Source organism: Vespula vulgaris, chromosome 13 (assembly GCF_905475345.1).
Source record: "Vespula vulgaris chromosome 13, iyVesVulg1.1, whole genome shotgun sequence".
NCBI classification, from domain to species: domain Eukaryota; kingdom Metazoa; phylum Arthropoda; class Insecta; order Hymenoptera; family Vespidae; genus Vespula; species Vespula vulgaris.
Genome location: NC_066598.1, coordinates 4,149,368 through 4,170,269, shown reverse-complemented (window position 1 = coordinate 4,170,269; position 20,902 = coordinate 4,149,368). Strand labels below are relative to the sequence as shown.

Sequence of the window (20,902 nt, the reverse complement as noted above, 5' to 3'; positions counted from 1 at the left end):
CGTATAAACATATATATGTCTATGTTTGTTAGTAATTTGAAAAGAGGAAATCTCAGTTTCAGGGAAACCTCAGTTTCAGGCAAACTCAATTTCAGGATGTTGAACATAATAGTTTGAATATATGTATCTATCTCAGAAAATATAGTTTGTATATTAACATCCGTTCAATCCATTATTGATCTGAAAATTTATTTCTATATCTGTTATATTTTTCTTAATTTGGGAATAATAAAAATTTGCAAAGAACGAAACCAGTTTTTAATTTGTTTCTTTTTTTTTTAATAATTATTATTGTAATAATTATTAAAGAAATAATCAGAAATTCGCCATTTTTTAAATTTTACTTTTTAAATCCATTTTTAATTCTGGTTTTACTATTTTTTTGTATTTAATCCATCGTAATTATATAAAATTAACAAAATCAACTTTTCAGTTTTAATTTAATCTAACATTTTTAATATTTTTAAAAACTATTAATGCAGTAATTATTCGAGAAAAGATTTAAAGTCTGCCATATTTATGACTCTTACGACTGAACAGTTAAATAATTCTAAATAGATTAATAGTATCATAATAAGTAATTGAATGAAATGTATTTAAAATAAAATAAAATAAAATATATAAAATGTTTATTTAAACTAAAAATTAATAAGCTAATAGCTATATAGACTATTAGTATTATTATAATTGATATCCATGTATCTTTATTTAAAATAAAAAATAAACAATTAAAATTAATTAAATCAATTATTAAAATTCAAATTAAAAATGAATATGACTCAATAACTATATAGACATATTAGCACTATCATAATTAAGCATAATTAATATCGAAATTCCTGTCTATTTAAAATAAAAATGAATATATTCAATCACTATATAAACCATTAAATCTACCACAATTGATCGATTATTTAAAATAAAAATGAATACAATCCAATCGCTATATAGACTATCAAAATTACCATAATTGATAAATTTTCTAATATGTTGCATTCTATATTTATAAAAATTAATTCCTTCTTTTTTTTTTACTTACTTCCATTCCAATTTCTAATATTTCTAATTATATTTTAATTATTTTTAGTTGCGAAACACGTCTATCTAAAATAAAAATTAGTGTACTCGATCGTTATACAGACTGTTAACATTAACACAAACCATAATTAATATCAAAGTCGTTATTTATTCAAAATAAGATGTTATTCAAAATTGTTAGTTCACTCAATCACCATATACATAAACCATTAACCTTATCATAATTAGTATCGAAATGGTTGCCTATTGAAAATATAAAAATACTCTAATTAATCACTACCCCCACTGTTTAGCTAATAACCACAACAAGTACCGTATTACACATTTCTTTTCTTTTTCATTTGTCCGTTCGTTCTAAAATATAATATGTACAATGGAATCGACGGTGGAGTGGAAAATCCATGGAAAAGTTTTCCCTGCAATAACATGCATGTACGTACACAACCTCAACGATTTTACGACTCTTTATCGTCCTCTTTCCCTCTCTTTCTCTCTCTCTCTCTCTCTCTCTCTCTCTCTTCTTCTTCTAGTTCTCTTCACAACATCCCTCAATCCCTCGACCCCCAATCCCCTTTCTCTTTATTTTTTTCCTTCTCTTTTTACTCTCACGGGAGTAGAGTTTATGATCGATGGATTCGACGAGTGGCGAACAAAAAGGCTCCTGCGAAACGGGCATCCATCTCGATTTATTATTGCCGTTCATCGTCGAACGAAAAGAAATTAAAATTCATCGAAGCGAACGGCTTCGAATCGTCGAGGACATCTCCTAAAGAACGATTCTTTCCCAAAGAGGACAGAGAGCGTGATAAGCGCGACGAATAAATAAATAAATAAATAAATAAATAAAAAAGGAATAAATAAAAAAGAGAGAGAGAGAGAGAGAGAGAGAAACAAAATGAGAAAGAGAAAGGATGGATTGACTTCATCGTTTCGTTCTTTCTATTCATTTTTTCTTTCTTTCTTTCTTTCTTTCTTTCTTTTTTCTTTTAACTCTTTCCCTCGTTTTGTTTCATCCCTTTCTACCCTTTTTTATTGGATTTATTTACAGGTTTCCGAGTCTCTACTTCGATTTATTTGTTTCGATCTATCGTACTACGGATATCCGACTACATTTGCATAGTTTTATCATTCGTTCGTTTCTTTTTGTCATTGAATTGTGTCTCCTTAGAGAAAGAGAGGTATTAACTTACTCTCTCTCTCTTTTTTTTTTTCTCTTTTTTTTTTATACGCTTTTATACGCTTTTCTGTCCCTTAACTCTCGCTCCTAAAAATAAAGAAAAGGAGAAAAAATAAATAAACGAAGCATCGATCGAATGTTTGATAATTAAGAGTTCGACCGGAAAGAATATACTCGTATGTTTGCAAAAGATATGTGAAAATGAGCACGTCATATCGTATTTATTTCGAACGAATTTTTGTTTGCGGATAGATGTACAATCTGTGAATAAACTGTAATAATGATTGAAAAGTTGCAAAAGTTGATATTATTATTACATGAAAAAAAAAAGAGAAAAAAGAAAAGACAGAAACGTACGAACGAACAAAAATAAGAAGAAAAAGTATTTTTAATTCTTAGAATGTTATGTTAAATAAATATTAATCTCAATTGATTATGAGTTATATAAATTATTTATAAATCTTGTTTATGTATATATTAAACATTTTTTTTTTCTTAATTTAAAACCTTTTCAATGTTTACAAAATTTACTACCATCTATTTCTGTATTATATATGCAAGGAGTCATGATTCTAATTAAAAATTATTGGTTGATCCTCTCTTTCTCTTCTTTAGATTATAATAGATATATAATAAATTATATATAATATTATATACATATAATTTATGTAAATTATATATGTATATATCTTTTTTTAAACTAATCTTGAAAATTTAAATGATACATATACATATAATGTAATGTAATTAAAATAATATATATATATATAAAATATTAAATTATATGATATATATATATATAATTATTAAATTATATGTAATCATATATGTATTTATGTAGACCGTTCACGAATAATACATATCGTAATTTATAAGAATTATTTATAGAGACAAATCTATGTATGCGCGCTATCTATGAAAAATTTCATTATCGTACGATAAAACTTATTTAGTCGTAACGATAGAACGAACGCTTTCATTTCTCTCTGTTTTATTGTTCATCTCGTTCAACAAGGCGAATTCGATTAAGTGCAACGATCGACCATTTTGTGCGATGCGTTAATTGTTCCCACGGAATCTTGTATTTCGTGCAGGTACATGCACGAGATAATAATGCATTAATCCTTCATATCCGATTAAGATTTCGAAACGCTCGCGAAATGTTCAAGTACTACATAAATTGATGTATTAAGTTCATTAAAGTCGACAATCATTTGATCCAAGTAAATACAATATCGGGAAGTTCGAAATAAAATGTTAGATATTTTTATCTCTGAAATTGGAATTTGCAAAAAGAATTATTTGACTCATTCGATATCGAAGTGAAAACATTATGATATTCATTCATTTTTATTAAGTAATGCGATATTTGTATTATTAATAAAACATTTATATCGCTATAAATAATTTTAATTAATTAATTAATTAATTAAGTACTTTAATTATTTATTTATTAATAAAAAGAATTTGATACTTATTGATAAAATATCGTTTTCTATCCTACTTCAATTTAGACGTTTAATTTTCGAGCTTTAGTTTATAGTAACGTCAATCGATCGAAAATTTCTTAGCTTTGGTTTATTTACGTGTTCTAATATTTACGTTCACACTAAACTTGTACACACATTCGCATGAGTAGCGGTAGGTATAATAAACACGTTAATTAAACACCTCGTGTTTCCTACGATACAGAATATAGTACGCATATATTTCGCAAAATTAAATTTATTAAACCAAAATAAACATTTTTTATCTTTGATACTTTTCTTCGTAGAAACTTATTTGTTTTTCTTTCTTTCTTTTACATACAATACATATTGTATGATAAAAATATATTATATACTTGATAAAGAATGTTTGAAAAGAAAACAAAAAAGAAAGATTTGAGCTCGAAATCTTTTATCAAATAAAAAACGCAATGAATGCCATAAAAATATTTCTCTCTTTGAAATAACTCTTGCGTAACTCTTCTATGAATAATTTTTCTCGAAAACATCGTATGTTGCGAGATAAACATTCGTAATGCATTAGCTCGAATACCCGATACAAACATATGCATATAATTATTTCAGATATTTAATAATAACGAAAAGAAAAGGATATTTATATGGATATGATTATTTTATATTGTTTTATAAATTTTCAAAAATATGTAATAACATTAATCAAAATAAAATCCTATTTAATTATTGTATTGACATGAAGATAAATTATAAAAATTTCAGATAACGTAATTGAGTAAGTGTTACTTACGAACGGTATATTCACGCAACGATGCGGCTGCGGCATGACATCCCTGAACGATCGCCCTTGCCCAAGCTGCCAGATCCCTTCGTGTTTCAGCTCGCAGATGATGCGTTACGACGCCGTCGATCGTACCAACGCGAACCGCGAACGTGGCACCGTGCTGTGTCAATCCACCGCTACTACTCGCCGCTGCCTCATTTTGTCTTGTCGGTGATGAAACCAATCTGTCAAATTATGTACGGTAATCAAAAGTTAAACGAGCTTCTTTAGACGAACCTGTCTAACGTACATTATTTCAAAATTATATGAAGCTAAATTCTTTAATTAACTCTAAAAATTATCAAAAAAAAAATTATAATATCGTTTCAAAAAAAATATATATATATTTAAATATTTATCTCTTTATATATATATTTTAATATTGTTTTAAAAAATATACATATGTGTGTGTGTGTGTGTGTGTGTGTGTGTATATACATATAGATACGCACGCACGCGCGCCTTATCAGATATATTTATCCCTTGATATATATACATATATACATATAATATGTATGTGTATATATATATCGAGGGAAATATAATATCGTGTTAAAATTTAATTATTTGAAAAAAGGAAATCAATTTATCATATACTTTAGATAATATTTGCTTTTGTCGTTTTCAACGAATTTATAATTAAACATGCAATTGTAATTAAATCTAAACTAAAAATGCAACGACGTTTGAAAAATGATTTTGTTTTTGATTCGTTATAACATTGTATACGATCTCAAAAAAGTTAAATTTTGAGATAAAAAGTCATTCATTATAGGTTGTTAAAAATTTTTAAATGCACTTTTGTTTTTGTACAATTATGTATCTATAGAATTACGAATTATGATGTGTTCTTAATTTCACTATTAAATAAATATATTAATGTATTAAATATTTGTATTACAAAATGTTTAATTTCATAACAACAAATTTACACTTACTTATATTTTTCATTAAATTATTAAAGCTTAAGAAAGAACAATTTAAAAAAAAAAAAAACTCGCTTTGCAAACGAGAGTGAACTTTGATTTCCAAAAGATTGAATTTAAAGTATTTTTACAGAAACAACAAGCGATAGGAATTCGACGAAAACATTATTTCGTCGTTAGATCGTCAAATTATTGATAAATAATTTTTATTTACTCACTTATTTGTTTTGTTTTTTTCTTTTTTATCATCATTTCACTTATCGGCATTACATTATTTCGCGTTCAAGTAAGCGCAAATTACCAGTAAAAAAAAAAGAAAAAAGATCAAGAGAAACTAAAAAAAATATGAAGAAGAAGAGAAACGTTCGCAACTATTACAAATGCATAGGACAAGTCGATAAAAATTTGGATTTTTTTTCTCCCATGAAAGATGACCGACAACATTGACGACGACGACTATGACGAGGACAAGGACGAGGAGGAATAGAACCACAACATAGAGAAGCATGAATTACGGGGATGATATCGAATGTGCTTGAAGGAACCAGCCGCGAGTAAATATTTCAAGTTAGAGCAGCCTCCTCGAGTGAGTCGTTCTTTAAGCAGACAAGCGAAAAAGAACGCGAAAGTTGTCCCCTGGAGGCCGTCAGAAGTGAATGGAAACGAAGATTGAAGATTCCACGGAGACATTGGGCCACGACGAATACGTACGTATACAAACATACACACAAACATATATATATATATACATATAAAATGTACGTAGATACGTCGACGCGACGGACATTGAAAACTTTCAAAAACGTTGCCACCGTTTATCGCCCTACAAACTCAACCACCCTCAACCCCTCACCCCGTTCGACTTCTCACCAACCTTCCCCCCTTCTATTTTCCCTCTTTCCTTCGAACGTGGCACCTTCCCGAACGTTGAATCTTTCTCACGATTTACGCTGACGATTCTTTTTCCGATTCTAGTTCGACGCTGCTAAATCGTTCCTTCTGTTCTTCGATCGTAAAATCCTTGAGATTTTATTACGTCCAGGATGGATTCTCGATTGGCAAGAGAAGATTTCTCTATATATTTCCTTCTTCCTCCTCCTCCTATCTTCCTTTTTTTTCTTTTTCTTTTTTTTCCCCCCCAATCGTAGGAACGTATAAAGTAAGACTTATATTATTCGAAATATATTTATTTCGAATTCATTTGACTTGTACCATGACCTGTATGACCTATCGATTTTTGTTATATTGTATTTAATATTTTATTGTTTATATTGTCTCACGTGATATTCATCATTATCGGAATAATTAATAACGATAAAACGAGATATTTCGTATTATTTATAATAAAAACGATTCATAAATTATAAATATAAATAAATATATATATGTCTATTATTAAATAATAAAAAAAGAAAGACCGAGTTCTCGTGAAAAATATATTAACCTTTTACTTTACGATTTATTTTAAATCGTAAGTATAAGAACCTACCTACCGAATATTATTGCTAATAAACTATAACATCTTTTAATAATTGACATTAAGTAGATAATTCGTTGATATGACTCGATAGAAACTTATTTTTTTAAAAACAGGAGAAATATGCTGATTAAACAGTATAAATATTTAACCAGTTAACAGATCAAAGTCGATTTTGTGCATATAGAGAATTCATGCTCGTCATTTCCATTCAATGCATTTGGAAGGGAAGGAAGTATTAATATGTGATTATAATAACAAATTAATAAGCAATTTAGTAGAAATCATATTAAGTAGTAAAATGTACATTAAAGTCAAAATTTCATCTTAAAATCGATTAAAAGGACTCCTAGAGAGAGAGAGAGAGAGAGAGAGAGAGATCCAAAGTATATGAGAAAATACATACATACATACATTCATATATACATATATGTAAGTATCAAAATGCCACAACCGTGCTGTTCGAAACATTCGAGGAAATGCTTCCGACGTTTCCATGCCTCGACATTCTAGAATTCGGTAACATTTAAGCAACCCTGTCGGAGAATGTTCTTCGACGAGCCTCTTTCCACCACCTTCACTACCCTCTCCACCACTATCACCATTCCAGACGCCATCCCTCTTTTTCATCACTCGTTTCAAGCCAAAGAGTAGATTGAGGAGGATTCGGTAACGTCTTCTGTGTAATGCAGCAAAGGAGAAATTGGCGGAGAGGGGGAATTGAGATTGGGGTGAAGGTGGGGTTGATGGTGGGGGTTGAGTAGGAGGAAGGGATCGGACTGATGTGCGAGCATGAGTTGAATTAAAGTGCGATATTCGATCAACGTGATTGATAGCTACATTATACGGATACATCGCAGCTTCGTCGTTCGATAAAACCGACCGACACGTGATATTTCCTGTGACGCTTAAATGCCTAAAATCCGAAACGATAGCTTCGCTCTCGAGATTTTAATCAAGCATTTCCGCGATCGGACAATTTTGACCATCCTGTTATAACGAAACGATTACAGTATATAAATGTTCGAGGGAGAGAGAAGGCATCGGAACTGGATTTGAAAATTTTTCGAAATATTAAACTGATGTCGATACGTTGATCGGTCGATGTTAAAAACGATACTATGTGCTTCAATCGAATAATCCGTGCGAAAGTTTGAATCGTTTATTACAAATTTTTATACTGTCAGAGATGACGAATATATAAAAATAAATATATGAAAATGTATTGAAATATATATATATATATATATATATATATATATATATATATATATAGAGAGAGAGAGAGAGAGAGAGAGAGAGAGAGAGCGAGACATGTAGATACAGAGAAGACGATCAATTGAATAGTTATTTTTATTTCGTTTCATTTTTTTTTTCTTTTAATAAAATGATTGGACTAATTAAATATTCAGTTCAATGATTTATATTTATCAAGTTATTGTATTTTCGAGTAATAGAAAGTCGTATAAATTAATTAACTTTTGTTATTGCAATGTGTAAGAGACAACGTAAATACTTATTACGCATGCTCAGAAAAAATCGTCCATACTCAGGATCTCAATTAGACGCCATGTTTGATTTTTAGACGCATCATAATTAATAATTCACTATGAATTAATACATTCTTTGCCGATATAAACCTAGTTTTGATATAAAAAAAAAAAAAAGAAAATAATTGTTCAAAACGCAAGAAATTATGAAGATATATTGCATTTTGTATATTAATAATTTTTATATTCTCATTATTGCCAAATTTGTAAGTTCTTCAACGGAATATTTTTCGAACAACGAAATGAATATGAACTCCATCATAGGAAACAAATTTTTACCTGGAAAGAAAATTTTTCTTCTCTCTCTTTTCCTCTTTCTACACGATAATCGATAGTCGACGGAAAGGTGCGCGATACTATCGAAAAAGAAAAAGAACACCGGAGAAAGAGAAAGAGAGACGAACACAGACACAGACACAGAAACATACACACACGCTCGCGCACGCACGCAGGCAGACAAGAAAAAAAGTAGTAAAGATAAAAAGGAACGAAAGAGATTGGAGGAAAAACGAGGGGGAAAAAAATAAAAAAAAAAAGAAAAAAAAGAAAGAAAAAAGTTGAAAAGGAAAAAAAAAGATCTCTCAGTCCCAACTTTCCCGAAATGCCGAGCGAGAGCAGCAGCGTCGCGTCGGTCGGAGGAGACACGGATTTATAGGGATTTCGGTGAGTCGTGACAAGGGAAAGGGGCCAACGAAAAAAAAAAAAAAAGAAATCGAAAGAAAACAAAAGAAAAAAAAGCGGAAAAAAGAGAAAAAAAAAGGAAAATAAAAAGAACACGTACGCAGAGAAAGAGAGAGAAAGAGAGAGAGAGAGAGAGAGAGAGAGAGAGAAGTAAAAAGAAAACCAAGAACAAAAAATTAGAAAAAAAAAGAAGATGGAAGGGGATAGACGGGGTAAAAGAGTAAGGATAAGTAGATGATCGAGAAACGGGAAGGGAAGAAGAAGATATTTACAACATTTGCGATTTGCGAGGGTGAAATAAAAAAAATCTTGAACGAGATTAGTGGTAGGGTATAGAGAGGGGGAGGAAGGGGAGGGAAAATACAGGGGATAGTCGTCGAGTTCTATTCGTTCTAACGATCGCATTGGGCTTCGATCTGGCATCTACAAAACCCTACAAAACTCCCCCATCTCTTGTTCACCGTGCCCCTGTAGTTCTCCATAACACAACTCACCCTTCGGACCAGCCCCGAAACCAACGACAGAGAGCATCGAAGCAACCCCGAGCCATTTTTCGCGTATGAATATCCGCGCGAGTTTTACGTCACGTAGCTGACGTACGAGCTCCTCCGGGTGCGATCGGGTTTCGAGCTAGCTCCCTCTGGATCCTAACCAATAAAGCCGTTATTCGTTCTCTTTCACCCCTTCGACTCATCCCCCACCACCCACCTTCCAACTCCTACCCTTCACTTCCTATCCACTACCCTACGACCTCTACACCTCTACCGCTTACTCCTACCACCCACTATCCAACAACTACCATCTACCTCCACCTCCTCCACCTCCACCTCCTCCTCCTCCTCCTCCTCCTCCCCTTCTCCTCCTCCTCTTCTACCTTTTTTTTTATTACTCTCTGTCTCCCTTTTTGCGATTCTTGCCACGAGAGTTGCGAGCATTCGTACAAAGCGTTCTTCCGTTTCCAACTTTTTCGAATCGGGGATAGGATAGGGTAAAATAGGGGAGGGAAGGATATGGGTTTGCAGAGAACTGAGGAAAGGGATAAAAAGAAAGAGAGGCAGATAGAGAGAGAGAGAGAGAGAGAGAGAGAGAGAGAGGTAAAAGTGCGTGAAAAGTGGGAATCTCTTTCGGTAAGTTTCACTGGGGTTGTAAATATCTCTCATATTTTCAGCAACGATTTGCTAATACGGTGCTTCTTTTTGAAATAAATTTGTAGGTTGATATTTATTAATGATTGTTGATAATGTTGTATATAAATGTAAATTATTGATGAATGTAGATTAGATATGTGGATTATGTATATATAATATTATATATAACAGATATATATTGTATATAGAAGGATTTTTGTTTTGAATAAGTATTAAGAGAGAAAGAAAGGGAAATAGAAGGAGAAATGAATCTTTGTTAATGTCCTACTATAAAATGTTATATAGAGAGAATATATAAGTTAATTAAAAGAGTCTCTTATTTTTCAATTTAAACAAGTACTATCATAGAGATAGAAAGAATGAACTAATTATGTGTACGTTAGATTCCAATTAAGACAATTTGTCAATTTGATAGATATGTACTAAAAAAAAAAAAAAGTAAAAAGGATTATAATATTAGAAGTAATTGTAATATTAAAATTGTAATTACAGAATAATTAGTAATAATAATGATGATCATGCCAAAAAGACAAGAACAAAATTGCGTTCAATGAGTAAAGTTAAGCATTATTACAAAAAAATAAAAACAGTAAAAAAAAATGTTGAATAATCGTGATTAAAATAATAATGAGGAAATAAAAGTGATTCGAAAAGTAATAGTAATAATAATTTTTGTTCGATAAATAAATTCCAATATTAATTAATTATAACCACAATCGTATAGTCAAACAATAGTTATTAGAAAAGTACCATTTTGTAATATAAAGAATACTATAAATTACGATTAAGATTTCTTTATTATTGTAGTATTATAAATTAATTTCTAATAGATAAGAGCGCAACTCCTGAGAAATATAACAATACTACTTTTTTCATAAATCAAAAAATAAAGAAAATTATATCACGATCTTCATTTCTTTTATTACCGAACATAAGTAACTCGTTTAGAAAATATTAAAAACAATGTTAAAAAATAAAGAACTACAAAAAAAAAACAAAAATAGAAGAAACGAAATATTTACGATATTCTAAATCAATGTCACTGTCTTATCATTATAATTATCTTCACAATGTCCAATATTTCGATTTTCTTCAATTATAAAATAAATTACTCTCGTACCAGTGCAAGTCTTCCTTTATCAAAAATTTCATTAAATAAGACATTTTTTTATAAATCAATTTAAATTCTCAGACATTTATTTATAAATACGTATATACATACAAACATACGCGCGCGTGTAAAAGATTATTTTTACATATAAACAATTTTTTTTAATTTAACAAATAAATAAACCACCATTAGAAATATCCCCCACCATTTCCATTCAACATTTCCTTCGATTACATTTCAAGCAAAAAAAAAAAAATGCAACAAAAAAAAAAGAAAAAAGAAAAAAAAATCGATCAAAAAAGATCGAATATAAATATACATTACGTGTATCCGCCATATTGATTTCTTTATTCCCCAAAGAGCGTATAAAATCCGCTCGTAGAATCTTATCCCTTTTCGTTCGCTAATTTTTCACCAAGTGTCGATACGAAGCGTCGTGCTATCGAATGGACGACGACTTCGAGTACGAAAGAAAATAAAGAAAAGGAAAGGAAAGGAAGCAAGAGAGGTAATAAAAACAAAAAAAAAGGAGAAAAAAAACAAAAAAAAAGAGGAAGAGGAAGGAATAAGAAGAAGAAGAAGAAGAATTCCGGTCGGTAAATAAAGACGTTAAACGAGAATGGATGCTCCTCCGTAAGCATAAGCCGAGACTTCAGGTGGCTTTGGCGGTTTGGTAGTGGTAGAAGAAGAGAGAGGGAGGGTGAGAAGTGGTCGAGAGAGTTTAAGGGGGGTTATGGTATGGTATGGTACCAAGGTTGCTTGTGTACGAGAGAAACTTTTTCTTCAGAGTATCTTCTCTTTTCTCTGAGGCCGAAGAAGGAAGGAAGGAAGGAAGGAAGGAAACGTTTCACTGAAGATGGCCGTATCACTTCCGGTTTGTCTCCTAGTCAAACTTTTACGAAACTCAAGCTTTTTCGTAGTTTTTCGTAGAAAGAGTATATAGGGCCCTTTACGGACCCCTTCGACCGGAAATATCATCTACTTCACTTTTGATACACTTTTTTAACCTCCTTCTCCTTCTCCTCCTTCCCCTTTTTCCACCTTTCTTCAAGATTCTCATTCTATTACTTATATTTGATATTACTCTTTCATATATATATATGTATTATATATATATTTTTTTTCAATTTCATGAGATTCGAAGGAAGGAACTGGAAATCGAATTTACTTTAATTTTTACTTTGATTTTTTCAATTGTTACATTGTAGGTTGAAATATTTAGGTATGTTAAGATCGATTAAATAATGGATTTGTGCATCGTCGATGTTGAAAAATGTTTTGATAAATTTGAAATAAGTTTGATTTTTTTAGACAAGTTCGCATAAATTTCTCTTACTTTCTCTCTCTTTTTCTCTCAAATAGGAATATTATTAATTTATATAATAGATATATTGTTGTGTGTATTATGAACAAAAAAAATTGTAAAATGGTAAAAATCAATTATCATTAATGACATGTTAATGTAATAATTAAACATTTTTAGATTTTGTTTAGATTTTAACGAATATATTTATTATATACGTATGTATGTAATATAGAAATATTAATCTTTGTTTTTTTCTAAAAATAGATTAGTTTATATCTTGTTTTTTCTTTCGTTTTTTCTTCTTCTTTTTTTTTTTGTTTAATCGGCATTTTATTGTAGCTAGAAAAAAATATAAAGGGTGTTCATTATAGAGGATAGGGAGAGAAGATAAATTACGTCACGTTTCGTAGATCTTTCTTAAAATTTAAAATTAAAATAGACTTAAGCCCGGTAAAACCGCGATCAATCAACTCTCGTGACTACTTGAGACCTCGTTTACAAGGTTGATTTGAAATTTGTTACTTTCCGTTGGCATATCGTACGTGATTCATCCAAGCATGGAGAAATTTTTAACGATAATTCTTAACGAATGATTAATCATTTAACCCGTTCGGTGTCATTTCATTATTTATCATTTTTATATTTAGATAATTACGATGAGAAAATTAAAAACAAAAAAAAAACGAAGAAAAGAAAATATGTAATATAGTATACGTTAGTACATTTCATATACGATATATAATAATAACATATTGTACATTTAATATTTTAGAGTTAATTAATCTAAAAATTTCTAGCTGACTGAATAGTAATTTTCTTTATTTATTCTTTTAACTCTGTAAAATATTTTAACGTTAACAATATTTTTGTTTTTATCATATATACGACTTTTTTTCTTTTTTTTTTTTGATTAAACATTATAAAAACGAGATATTTTAAATTGTAATTTACTACTGTTCCTTTAATTTCTGCTTTTTCAAGAAAAATGAATAAACAAATAAACTTGATAATCCGAAAGTTCTTCGAATAATAAATGAATAAACAAATAAATAATTACGTTGTAAGATAATAATATAAGAAAAAAAGAAAACAGATAAATAAAAAAATATCTGATTATAATTATCCAACTAAAAATTTGTTCCAGCTCAAAGAAATATAGTTAGAAGTCGATAAATACGTACAGCCATATTATTTTCATCTTGTATTATTTCGAAACTGCATGGAAAAAATTTCTTAGAGATCTCCGAGGTTGAAATTGGAGATTCGAGCATGGTATTACCACTCGCGTGTTATATTCCGCGTAGCGAACGCGTAAGCGAGTAAATATCGTGATAGAAGATAAAGCTGAGAGGAGAACTGAGAAAATCCGAAAACTCGTCAGGAAAATCTCATCTCTAAAACACGTACGAATAGGAAACTGTCCACGACAACCTTCGATAATAATTAATACCAGATACCTATGAGAACTTTAATTGGTTCGGTTTTATAGTTCGATTATCGAAACTTCATCCTTTCACATCGTTTCTATCACCTCTTTTTTATTTTCTCATGTTGGAATCCTCGTTGAAATTATATTTCTAAATTCTCGAAATTTCTTTGATCATTTCTAATTACTGGGAAAAGAATTAGAATGAAAAGATAAAATAAATAAATAAATAAATAAAAGAATAGATAGATACTCTTAAAACGTGTGAAAATAAATAAATCAACGATACTTACAATAGAAACGATAAATAAATAATGAGACAAAATAAAAAAGAAGAAAGAGATCAAAATGATGATATAAACTTTATTAATAATATATTTAATAAATTTGAATGTAAAGAAAGAAAACGTGGAAGGTGAAGAAAAAGGAAAAGAAAAGTGAACACGATACGCACGAGATGGTATAAAAATTATAATAATACGTACAAAAATGAACAGAGAAATGAAAATGAAGTTAATGATATAAAAATGATGATATGATAATAATGAAAAATAAAAAAAATAGAACAGAAATAAGAGTAAAGGATAAATATAAAATAGTCAAAGTAAAAGATAAATATAAAAATAAAAATAGAAACGTCTGATAATAATAATTAAAAAAAAAAAAAGGATATATGATTCACTGGTAATTTAATATCTCAACATCAATTTCTAATTCGAATTCTTTGATATTAAAGATGGTCAAACGAAATAATCCACCCTCTTTCATTCTCTCTCTCTCTCTCTTTTGATAACAAAGCAACTTCAGTACACTTTTTCTCCCTTGTACTTCTCCCATTGCCGCCACAAAATCTTACACAATATTAAAAAAAAAAAAAGAAATTAAACAACTAGAAGAGCGAAAGAAATAGGATGGTAGAAGTAATAATAAAATAAAAAAAGAAAGAAAAATAAGAAGAGAAAAAGAGACGGAGAAAGATCCTGGAAGCTCTAACGTTATTTCCTACGATCGTTCGTCTTCCTTTTGATACCTTTCTTTATCCTTCTTTTTTCTTCTCGCAAAAGGGTACTACGATACCTTCCTCCCTCATCCCAAAAAAATAAAAAAATAAAAATAAAAAGAAGAAATAAAATAAAATAAAATAAAAGGAACAAAGGAAAGGAAACACAACAAAAGAAATAAAAATCGATAGCATCGTTCGCATACAAACTCGTTTGGACATTTTTTTATCTATAATCCGAGAGTTTCAATCATGTATGTGTCTGTGTGGAAGTATGTGTGTGCGTGTGTAAAAAGTGGAGGTTAATATTGTAACGATAACGATTATCGATTATTCCAAGGATTAGTACGAAAGCTTCGCGAGTGTTTAAACTCTATCTCGCAAAGAAAAAAAAAAGAAAAAGAGTATGTATGTATATGTGTGTGTATATGTGTGTGTGTGTGTGTGTAGGTATCTCCGAAAGAAGAAAAAGAGAAAAAAAACTTGTATAACGAGTTAAAATCACTAGAACGGACTCGAATAAAATCTGAAATAAAATTAATCAATCGTGTTGGATTAAAACGCTGCACAGTGAAAATTTTATTAAAAACTTCTTTTTCCTAAATCTTAAAAATGGATTTTGTTTTTGTCCGACTTTTTTCTTTTTAATTTTACCACTTCATATATTTCATTTGTCATTAAAAATATTATATACTTTATATACATGACAATATATAATTATATTATTATTATATTTATCATGTTTATAAGTTTATATTATATATAGGATGGAACAAAAGCTGTTAAATAATTTTCAAAACCAATTACACTTTTTTGAGGTTTTTCAGACCAAGATTTCTTTTTTTAAAATTGTTAAAAGTTCCCTAGACTTATAATTGTACAATCTAAAAAAAAAAGGAAAAATTAAGTTAAAAAGACTCGAAGAAGAAAAAACGATTTTCAAAATTATTTATTCAAAATTATTTAGAAACTTTTAACTCATCCTATATATATATAGTTTGTTTTAATCCATTATATACCATTATCATAATTAATGTAATACAATTTTTGATTATTATAATTATTAATTTTATTATATTAAAACTTTCATGTACTTCGATATGTTCATCAAACTTTTAATTATATTATAATAAAATAGTATTTGTAAAATTATAATGAGATAGAATGGATTAAAAGAGAGAAAATAAATGTACGGTAATATTTAAAAAAAAAAGAAAAAGAAGATAAATAAATAAATAAACAAAGAAAGTGAAAAAGAGATGCAACGCCAAGTTAATCTCATTTATTTGTTGCTATCTAATTTTAAATGGACAGAAAGTGATACTCTTTCAGCCGCATTAATCTCCAAATTTCACGTTCGAGGTGGTCGAAAAATGGCCAGTCAATCGATATAACTTCCAAGTGGACAAATTTTGCGAACGAGTCGCAATCGTTCGTTCGTTCGTACGTTTCACGTTGAATTCGAACTCGTTCGTTCATTCGTTCGTTCGTTCGTTCGTTCGTTCGTTCGTTCGTTCGTTCGTTCGTTCGTTCGTTCGTTCGTTCGTTCATTCGTTTTCTCTTTTTTCCACCCTCATTGGATTTTCCGTGCCAGCGAAGATTCGATAAATTATGACTGCCGTTGAAAAATATTTCTTCCCTCTTTTCCTCGAGCCACCTTTTCTTACACGATCTTTGAGTTTCCTCCAAGACGAATAAAAAATAAAAAAAAAAAAACAAAAAAAGAAAATAAAAAAAAGAAAGAAAATAAAAAAAAAATATATTGTCGACGATGGTAAAATATTCTTCTTTTTCTTCTTCTTCTTCTTCTCCTTCTTCTTCAACAGAGAGAGAGAGAGAGAGAGAGAGAGAGAGAGAGAGAGAGAGAGGAAAAACTCTCATATGAGACGAGAACCCTTTGCTTCCATTTTTTATTCCCTTTTCCCTCTTCCTCCGTCATTTTGTTTTATTCGACAACTCGATGCTTTTCTTTTCTGAGATTAAAAAACGAATTGAAAAGGAAAAATATATCTCTAGATGATGTAAGCTTTTTTTACATGTTATATGTAATAATTATCCTTCCTAAGAATAATCTTGCATGTTTCTTGTTTTTCTATTTAGAAGAAAAATTTTTATTATTGCCAATGAGAATTATATAACAATAATAATGAATTACTTTATTTCTTATATAATATACGTTATATATATTTATTTATTTATATATTGTTTTTTACGTATTGTATAAGAACAAAAACGAGATTAATAAAAGAATTATATTTCTCAATATAATTTTGCATCTTAAATTGTCATTTAATGTGAACATTATAAATTATGAAATTATAAATTATATTTTAAATTGTTATTGAATCGTATAATTTAATTATTATTAAATTGCTATATAGAGGAAAAAATCGAAATTAATAAAAATAACATTTCTTTTTGAGAAATGTTTCTTAATATATCTATGTACATACAAATATATGTAAGTACGCAAGTACGTAAAATAATGATTAATATAATCATCATTAAATTGTTAACAAATTAGTATTGAATTTCCTAATTCATTTATTATTCAATTTTTATATATCTATCCTATATCATACAAGAATAAATATAAAATTAATATCTATTGTATGATATTATACTATTATATTATATTATATTATACTATTATATCAATTATTATTTATTATAATACGATAGTAATTGTTTACAAGATTAAATAATTAATCGAAATATTAATTAAATATATTATTCTTGTTATTATTATGATTATTAATAATAATATATTATTATTATCATCATCATGTATTATTATAATCACCATCACAATTATCATCATCATTATCATTATCATCATCATCATCATCATTATCATCATCATTATCGCCATCATCATCATCATCATCACCATCATCATCATTATTATTATTATTATTATTACTTATTTTTCTTTTTATTGTTATTCAATATTAAATAATTAATTCGTCAATTGATTGTCAATGATTGTAAATCATCGCAAGAAATTCGATATGACTTCATAGATATTACATTAAAAAAAAAAGAGGGAAAGAAAAAAAGATTATTTGAAAAAAACCTCTTAATCACAGAGAATAAAAAATCACAGAGATCTAAATCTTGTTATATTTTTCGAGATCGTTGAGTATCCTAATTAGAGAAAGTGCGAATCACTTTCTAAAGAGCCAAAATGATCTGAAAATTATTCACGTGAAACTATCGTTTACCGTAAGATATTATGTTAATCGTTGTCTGCGGACGAGCTGCCAAGGAAAACTTTCTAAGGTAATTGATTTTCAGAGAGTGACTGGGTAGTCTAATTGAATCATCTAACTGGCAATTAGCTCCTGCTTGATATATACAAAAAAAAAGAAAAAAAAAAGAAAGTATGCTTTCGTTATACGGTGATCTTTTTGTCAATTAACTTCGTTATACTCAAAAATCTTAAAAACCATACTTTACGTGTGAATACTTCTAATAGGCTTCAAATTTCTCAGAGAATTAGAGAACAAAAAGTCTTTCGCAAATATTTCATTCAAAAATTTTGTTTTCAAATTACGATAAATATTGAATATATATATATATTTTTTTATTTTTTAATTCACTAACACAATTACTAAAACTATATCATTACAATAAATTTTTTGTCATTTTATTATCATTATTATTATTTACGAAAATAATGAATTATTAGAATATCACTGATTCCATTCGTCAATTTTCTAACAATTATTTCATTATCATAACAATCTCTATATAATTATTTTCTTTTTTTAATTATCTGCGAAAACATTGTCCATTATTAAAATATTCCATATATTATATATAAATTTTGATAACAATCGAATATAATGTTATAATAATAACGATCTCTTTGTTATTGTTTGTTTGTTTGTTTGTTTATCATTTTGTGGTCGATTCTTTTCATATTGAGTTATTTATTCGTAGGTGAAATAAATAATTTATTTCACGATAAAACTACATGAGTTATATACTTAACTTTTTTCTCTTTCTCTTTCTCTCTCTCTCTCTCTCTCTCTCTCTCTCTCTCTCACACACACACACACACACATACACAACTTCTCGTATGATCCTTCAACCCCACTTCCATCTCTTTTCTTCGCATTCGTTTTTATCGCGTGTCGTTGTGGATTTATCGCTTAGCACCGAGAACGGCCACGTTTGTAAATCTATAACAATCGAGCAAATGGCGACAGTGGTTTGAAAGCTCGCACTGAGCGGCGCGTTAATCCAAATTGATGGCCCCGTGAACGTTCGACGCTGATAATACAAAAAAATATACGTTACAAAACGAAACGAGCGGGACAAAAAAGAAAGGGAAGAAAAGAAAATGAAAAAAGAAAAGGAAATCGTCAGAAGGAAATCCTAATAAAACGTTTCGAAATAATTCTCAATTTTTTTTTTCGTAAGAACTTCAATTATTTTCTCTTCTCTATATCACATATAAAGAATAAAATTCGATAATAACTACAGATACGTACGTTTGCGTATACAATGCTGTAGATACAAATATATATTTGTCAAATATGTATATATAATTTAGCGATGATTATAAATTTATAAAAAAAAAAAAAGTAGTGTATTAATTGTTGATTTGGTTTTTTTTTTTTTTTAATAATACGAAAGAACGCGTACGTCTGAAATAATTTTTATCGATGTGCGTGATCGACTAGAAAGAAAAAAGAAAGGAAACGAATAGAATATATACCGACATTAGAAATAATCTCGATGATTTTACGCGTAATGATCGAAATGATGTACGTAAATCATTAATAAAAATCAATTAGGAAATGTAGCATAAATTTTAAGCTTCCTCGATAGGATGAATTTTCGAATATTAATTTAACAAGGCTTTATTTATTAGTCCAGTTATATAATAGATGATGACAACAACGACAGATTGGTGATAATTAATACATGATAATTAACGATACTACGAATGAACAATAAGCTCTCTCTCTCTCTCTCTCTCTCTCTCTCTCTCTCTCTCTCTCTCTCTTCTTTCTCTCCCTCTTCTTTCTTTCTCTCTCTATCTTTACTTCTTTCTCTCTCTGACAAGGATAGTTATGCTCAAATCACTTTTAATTAACATGCTAAGGGCTACGTTCATTAATTAACCCTTTAAACAATACATGTATATTATAAATTTATATTATGTCCAATCCGAAACTGTCTACTACCTATAACCTACGTAAATACATTTCGACGTAATTTAAAATTTCCCGCCAAAATTCTACTCCCATTAATTCGAATCCTTCCTCTATGTACATTTGTGTGTGTATATATATACATATTATTTAAAAATGTTATTTAATTGATTACATCTTGTTTAATTCCAATAAAAATTCAGATAATAGTTAACATTATTAAAAATTATCATCCAGTTTTGATTGCAACAGTTAAATAAGCATTATTTGAAAATGTGATAATATCAATCAGGATTAAATTACGTGGACTTCTTATCACTGACGAACCAGCGCCAAATTCGTCGGCCATTTTGAACGATATCCATCTTCGAGGTTAGAACATCCTTGGAGATCGTCCTTGAGGAAGCACGTTAAGCTAGTGCAGAGGTTCGCTGTGAAAGAAACTTTATCGTCGCTGTCAGCCACGATGTAGACGAATGGCGCCCTTAGCACCCTTATCTACCAGCAATTTTTACGCCCGTTCCTTCTTTCCACCCTTTTTACCCTTCTTCCTTTCTCTCTCTCTCTCTCTCTCCCTCTCTCTATATTTCACTCATGGTTTGTCTTATACT

At 29.2% G+C, this 20,902-nt stretch overlaps 1 protein-coding gene across 3 annotated transcripts in view; it reads right to left on the bottom strand.

Annotated features, from left to right (window-relative positions):
- The window catches only part of LOC127068512 (beta-1-syntrophin), a 543,308-nt gene that overhangs the window by 8,699 nt on the left and 513,707 nt on the right, over window positions 1–20,902 (bottom strand). For all 3 annotated transcript variants that reach the window (XM_051004783.1, XM_051004784.1, XM_051004785.1), the window contains one exon: window positions 4,469–4,686. In XM_051004783.1, the coding sequence (XP_050860740.1) occupies window positions 4,469–4,686 (218 nt within the window). The remainder of the gene's footprint in view (window positions 1–4,468; window positions 4,687–20,902) is intronic.